This window comes from Carcharhinus amblyrhynchos, chromosome 24 (genome assembly GCF_965287045.1).
Source record: "Carcharhinus amblyrhynchos chromosome 24, sCarAmb.v2.hapA, whole genome shotgun sequence".
Lineage (NCBI taxonomy): Eukaryota > Metazoa > Chordata > Chondrichthyes > Carcharhiniformes > Carcharhinidae > Carcharhinus > Carcharhinus amblyrhynchos.
The window spans coordinates 19,644,058-19,651,011 of record NC_137347.1 but is presented as its reverse complement, the minus strand read 5'-3'; the positions used below and the strand labels follow the sequence as shown (position 1 = coordinate 19,651,011).

Genomic DNA, 6,954 nt, shown 5'->3' with positions numbered 1-6,954 from the left:
GGACCTGACATGAAATTAGGATGAGTTTTAGATGAGTTCAGATATACAGAGGGTTCAATATGGGAGGCCTGAGGGAGTACATGGCAATAGTTGAGTGTAGAAGTAACAAAGAGAGGGATGAAGATTTCAGGAGCAGACAAGTGGAGTCAGTAGAAATGGGTAATGTTACAAAACTGGAAGTAGATAAACAGGATAAAGGATGGAAGCTCAGCTCAGGGTCAAATAAAATGGAAATGGTCCAGTTCTGTCTCAGACTGTGGTCAGGAAGAGGGATGGAGTGAAGTGGCTGAGCAACAATTCCAATGCACTGATCTAGCATTTTTTAATCACTGCATTTTCCAGACTGCATCAATTATACAGGAGACAGGATCAACAAAGCAAGACAGAGGCTATAGGATCTTTAAATAAATGAAAAACACAGATAAGCAAGCAGTATTATACGAATTTGAATTTATTCTATGATAAATTATATAGATTTCGCCAAAACCACAACTAAACACATGACATACAAGCTTTCACAATGATCTTTAACAGACCAACTGCAATATTTCAGTCTTTGGCTGGAACGGGTGGGAGGATCCTCACTGATTGTTGCTCTTGCCTGTGTGATGGAGCGAGGGCAGCACCTATGGGTGTTGCTCATCATTGCCAGTGTGATGGGCTGGAGGAGTGTACTTGCCTTCCTTCATCAGCTTTTCCTTCTGCTTCCTGATTTCCTCCAGCCTCTTTTTCTGTGAAGAAGGCAACAATGTAAGCAAAAGACTTGGCAGTTCGTGGAGATCCAATCCTATTACAGGCAATGGGGAAACATGGTGGCACAGTGGTTAGCACTGCTGCCTCACAGTACTAGGGACCTGGGTTCAATTCCTCGCTGGGTCACTGCCCGTGCGGCGCACGTTCGTGGGTTTCCCCCGGGTGCTCCGGTTTCCTCCCACAGTCCGAAAGACATGCTGGTTAAGTGCATAGACCTGAACAGGCGCCGGAGTGTTTCACAATAACTTCATTTCAGCGTTAATGTAAGTCTTACTTGTGACTAATAAATCAATGTTAAACTTTAATTACGACTTGGCAATATTGTCATGTGTATTTGCCAAATGGGTTCAGAATCAGAGCAGCATGGGGAAAGGAACTCGTGTTTGAACCAGGTTAGTGCGATATCCACATTTCAGACCACTTCCACCATTAACAGGAACCAATGCCTAAAGCTTGTGTGACTTCAAATAATTTTTCACACACCCTAAGCTCGAGAGGCTGGATCTACAGCTGTTTTTTCAACATTACAAGCCAATTTCATACCCAGAGTTACAGCTAACTGCAGTCTTTGTGACAAGACAGCACATCATCCCAACCTCTCAGCATCTGGTTACTCACCAATTTCTCATGGTGCAAACATTCATGGAAATCATCCATTTCCAGTTTACACTCCTTCATAGCTCTGGTCTTCCCAATTCCATTCGCACATTCAATCCACTCCTTCTCAAACGCGTGGCAACGAGCTGCCCGTCTGTTAGGCTGTACACCACTTTGGACCAGCAGCCATTTGTCGATATTAAGACCTATCTTCTCCTGGAGATCATACAACGGCATGGCTGTGAAAAAGGAAATCACAAATTAACTGATGGAAATAAACGGAGTATTACGCATTTGGGTAGGGGAATTTCCAAGCAGAACGCAGAGTGGGAGAAGGGTCTGGGTGTGTTGCACGTCACTTAAAGAACCATCAACATATTCCATGAGGCTATTGCGAAAGCAAACAAAATACTATCAAGCCAATATCAAACAAGAAAGACTATTCTGTCGTTATAAAAGGCCGTGGTCTCAACAGGAATATCGTGTCCTGCTTAGGATCACTTATTCGCCGAGGCACAGGAAAATGTTCAGTGAAGGGGTACTACTTTGTTCAAAGCCTCTCAGTTTTAATTGAGAGAGCTGGGCAATTTTTACACTAGGGACGTATAGATTTTGAAGGCATTTGATTGAATCTTTTAAAAGAAGAAAAGGATTAGATCTGGCCTAACTGGTTATACGAAATATAGATTAGAGAGACCAGAAGAAATAAAGAGATTCACAAGCTGAAAAACACAAAGTTAGATTTTAGGCCATACCAGTTTGCATAGAGTCACTAACCTACCAAACAAGTTGTAGCACGTGCAGCGAGTGCTGAATTACAATAAATATTGAAAAGGGAACTGACTGAGCTTAGACTGGTGTCATATTTACATCACAGAATTGTTATAGGGCAGGTAGTCATTTGGACCGTTGTATCTACACTGGCTCTCCAAACAAGCTTCATGACCCAGTGCCATTCCCCTGCCTTTAACCCCTCTCCTGCACACTGTTTCTATTCAAATAACCATCTAATGCCCACTTGAATACCTGAATTGAAGTCACAATCTTCCTCTGTATTAACCATTGCCCAAATTTAGTGTCATCTATACATTCTGATTCCAGAGGCCAAATGGTTTAGATACATGGGAACAGCCATTCCAGCACCAATCCCTGTGGACCATTTTTAACCTTTTTTTCCCATCAGCTTACTGTTTGTTCCCTGACTCTACAGATTCTGACTGGAGACATGAGAATATCAAAGAGCTTTTGAAAATCCAAGTATGTTACATCTACTGGGTTACCTTTAACTAGTCTTTTTCTGTAGAATCCCTACCGTGCAGGGGGAGGCCACTCAGTCCAACTCTATGAAACAGCATCTTATCCAGGGCCAACCCCCACCCTATCCTCGTAATCCCACACATTCACCATGGCCAATCCAACAAATGTGCATGTGGACTGGAGGAGGAAACCAGAGCACCCAGAGGAAACCCATGCAGATGCAGGGTGAACATGCAAACTCCACACAGAAAGTCATCCAAGGCTGGAATCGAATCCAGTCCTTGGCACTGTAAGGCAGCAATGCTAACCACTGTGCCAAGGACTGGACTTTTTATTGCTATTTCAATGACTTAAGTGGTCTACAGTTTCCAGGGCTCCGTGCTCCACTATCTCATTTTAACATGAAGAATGGCAACTTGTCCACCAGTAAATTGATTTAAATGCTGAAAATCTCTGCCCTCGTTCGAGGCTGGGATTCTTCGATGCCACTGATAGTGAATTGAGTTTTGGCTGCAACACCAAACTCTCTGTTCTTACTTGCAGTGGCACAGCCAAGGACGAGATCAGAGAATCCTAACCAGACAACCTTCCCCATCTTCTCTCCGTTTGCCTTTTCAACAGGAGTGTATTGAAAATTCCCTCCTATATTAGTGACACCACTCAATTTTCTAATTCATTTACAGCATGTGGGTGTTGCTGGCTAAGCCATCATTTATCACCCATCCCCAACTGCCCTTGAGAAGGTGTTGTGGCGGGAGCTGCCTTCTTGAACCACTGCAGTCCCTGTGGTGTAGGTACACCCACAGTGCTGTTAGGGAGGGAGTTCCAGGTATTTTGACCCAGTGAAGGAACGGTGATACAGGAAGCTCCAGGCGGTGGTCCCAGGTGGACACTGTGCTCTCTCACTCTCTCTCCCCAAAGCTGCCACAATCTCACCTTCACAAACCCTCCCTCTCCCCCCTCCTCATTCCCTCCTTCCCTCTCGCTGTAATCTCTCGGGAGCCTCTGAAACGTTGCCGAGCTGCCTCTGTCGGCGCCACCCGCCGGGACACAGGCCGACAATCACAGGCTTTAGCTCGGATCGGAACCACACCATGTCCCCCCTCACCTCCCAAGCGATCTCTGCCCTTCCACACCAGCTGCTCCACTTTCCGGCCTGCCGCAAAACGCACGCAAAGTTTACGACAATCACGTCCTGCCGTCACTGATGGAGCTCTGCTGCCCCCTGGAGCGGGAGAGCGGCGGCGCAGTGCAGCCTAACTCAGCCTGGAGTGTCCAGCGCAGGGTGGATTGTTGGATTGTCTAGCACAGCCTGGATTGTTGGATTGTCCAGCACAGTCTGGATTGTTGGATTGTCCAGCGCAGCCTGGATTGTTGGATTGTCCAGCGCAGCCTGGATTGTTGGATTGTCCAGCGCAGCCTGGATTGTTGGATTGTCCAGCACAGCCTGGATTGTTGGATTGTCCAGCACAGCCTGGATTGTTGGATTGTCCAGCACAGCCTGGATTGTTGGATTGTCCAGCACAGCCTGGATTGTTGGATTGTCCAGCACAGCCTGGATTGTTGGATTGTCCAGCACAGTCTGGATTGTTGGATTGTCCAGCACAGCCTGGATTGTTGGATTGTCCAGCACAGTCTGGATTGTTGGATTGTCCAGCACAGCCTGGATTGTTGGATTGTCCAGCACAGCCTGGATTGTTGGATTGTCCAGCACAGTCTATAGGAAAAGTTGGGACAAGTTTAAGGGGAATATGTACTTCTTAATATTATTAACATTATTTTTAATGTTTCAACTGTCAACCTGGCTGCCAGCTACATCTCCAAGTCCCCTAATATCTTTTGAATCCATTACTACACGTTATTTCCTCTGCGATATGTTAAGATTTACATTTGATTGATTTGAATTTACGTCACGGATGTTGAAGAATATTTTAGGCCTCATTCATTCATTTGTTTACGTGTGGCTAGAGGGAGATTTCTGGCTCATTTTCCACTGCTGCTTCATCCTGAGCCGCTTTCTTGACAGTTTTGTCAGCAGCAAACTCCAGTTTGCCATTGTCTTCCAACCTCAGAGTTACAGCGAGGAGGCAAGTCCTGAGTCTACCCCTGCCAGAATAAAACCCCCACTGTTGCCGTTACTTTGAACCACACATCTGGCTAACCAGCGCACCATTCTAGAATTATATATTGAGTGAAAAGAAAGTGGGATAAGTTGGAGGATCAATAAGGGTAAATGTTACAGCAGTGCTGAATGACACCAAAGCAATTCTGGAAACACACACATGCTCACACTCTCTCACTCCCTCATGCTGCCCTTTCCCCTCCCACCTCCCAATCTCTCAATACCCCATGGTCTTGCCCCTTGACAGCTGTGTCAACAACCCCTGTTTAGCTGAACCCCTTATCCTACCCTGATCAAAACCGCCTGCAATGAGAATGGGGGCTGGACTTGCACTTCCAGATCCCAATCACCTCTTCTCTGCACCCCCTTTCCATTGACATGGGTTTGCACACTTCAGTAAAGGAAAATTCAGCCCTCGTTGTATCCTGGAAAAAAGAAAGATCATACCCTGGGTGTAGAAAACCCCACCTTCATCAGAATTGTATTCCCGCAAAACACCAGTCCCAGCTATCCCTCTCAGACACATCCACCTATCTATCTATCTATCTATCTATCTATCTATCTATCTATCTATCTATCTATCTATCTATCTATCTGTCCGTCCCTCCCATCCATCTCTCCCTTCGTCCGTCCATCCTTCTGTTGTTCCCTCCGTCTGTCCATCCATCCGTCCAGCCCCAGTAGGCAAGGCTAGGGAGAGACTAGGATCAGAGTGCAGATGTTTGCCAAAGCACACTTCTGCATTTGACAAATATCTTTATTTGGAAGTGAGACCCTGACCTCACATGGATTTCAACATTCAGGTTCTTTCATGCAAGACTTTGTCAAGGGTTTCCTGGCATCACAAGATGCTATTTGTAACATTCTCAAAGAAGTCAAGGGCATTTGATAAAGTGGGACCATGCCCTATAGGTCTGTACTGACTGTTCATTATAAAACCATTCATGTACAGGCACCACTCCAATCTATTCTGTCATCTCATTTCAGTGTTTCTCTAGCTATTGATGTAAGGCTAATGGAGTTGTAATTACTTGGGTTTGATATATTTCCTTTCCAGATATAGGCACTATGCTCGTTACAGCAATCAATGAGTTGCGGTTTCATCTGGAACTTTTAAAGTAACTGTACATCTATCCATTCCTTTAAAGACAAAACCATTATTCCAGCTGAGAGAAGTATTTGTGAATGACACTTGCCTGGGATAAAGGTGTGGGGTAGAATTTTCACTCTTTAATGTGGCATGGCAGTAGACTCCTCATTACTTAGAAGTGGCACGGTGGCAGAGTGGTTAGCACTGCTGCCTCACAGCACCAGGAATCTGGGTTCGATTCCCAGCTTAGGTCACTGTTTGTGCAGAGTCTGCACGTTCTCCCTGTGCCTGTGTGGCTTTTCTCCGGATACTCCGATTTCCTACCATAGTCTGAAAGATATACTAGTTAGGTGCATTGGCCATGCTAAGTTCTCCCTCAATGTACCCAAACAGGCACTGGAGTGTGGCAACTAGAGGATTTTCACAGTAACTTCGTCTGTGATTCTCCCATCGCAATCCACGATTTTTCTGGTGGGCCGTGGTGGGAGATACGTGTTGCTGGTCTTGAACAGGAATTTGTGCATTCGCCGGGAACGCATGCACATTTCCCAGAGCCGGAGAACAGTCACTGGTCAGACCGTGCTGGAAACCAGCAGGAAAGTCATTTAAACCTATTTTTAATATGGTTTAAATATGTTTATTGGTTCATTATTGGGACCTCTCAGCTCCCGATTGAATCTCCCACCCCGCCAGGAGTACTTTATTCTGGCAGGATTTACACTAGCTCCCCATGTTTGGGGAACTAGTGGGAGACCTTGCTGAAATGAAGGGAGGGCAATCGGGCCCCCCCAGGTGGTAAAGTGGTGGGCATTGGTGCCCCCTGGGCACGGGCACCCTGGCACTGCCAGCCTGTGCCCCCAGTACTGCCCAAAGGGCAACATGCCCATGTCCAGGGGGCACCTTGGCATTGCCTAACAGGCATCGGGCAATGCCAAGGGAATGGAGCCTAGTGTGGGCAGTGCCTGAGGTGGTCGGTGGGGGCAGGCATCCCACTGCCATTCTGCAGATCAATCTGGGATGGAGGGAGGGCAGCTGGGGGGGTGGGCGGTGGGTGCCTGGCTCTGGGGGAGGGGGGTGCGGTTTCTGACCCGGGGAAGTCAGCGGGGAGGGGAAGTCTGCCAGGGTGAAGGGGGTG

The 6,954-nt window shown here is 46.7% G+C and overlaps 1 protein-coding gene across 1 annotated transcript; it reads right to left on the bottom strand.

The window, feature by feature from the left end:
- Nucleotides 1-433: 433 nt before the first annotated feature.
- Nucleotides 434-3,804, bottom strand: ndufs5 (NADH:ubiquinone oxidoreductase subunit S5). The gene is made up of 3 exons (XM_080211591.1): nt 3,716-3,804; nt 1,372-1,589; nt 434-731 (listed from the first exon to the last, which is right to left on the bottom strand). Exons 2-3 carry the CDS (start codon nt 1,585-1,587, stop codon nt 627-629), a joined length of 321 nt encoding a protein of 106 aa, XP_080067717.1. The 5' UTR covers nt 1,588-1,589; nt 3,716-3,804; the 3' UTR covers nt 434-626.
- Nucleotides 3,805-6,954: the final 3,150 nt, after the last annotated feature.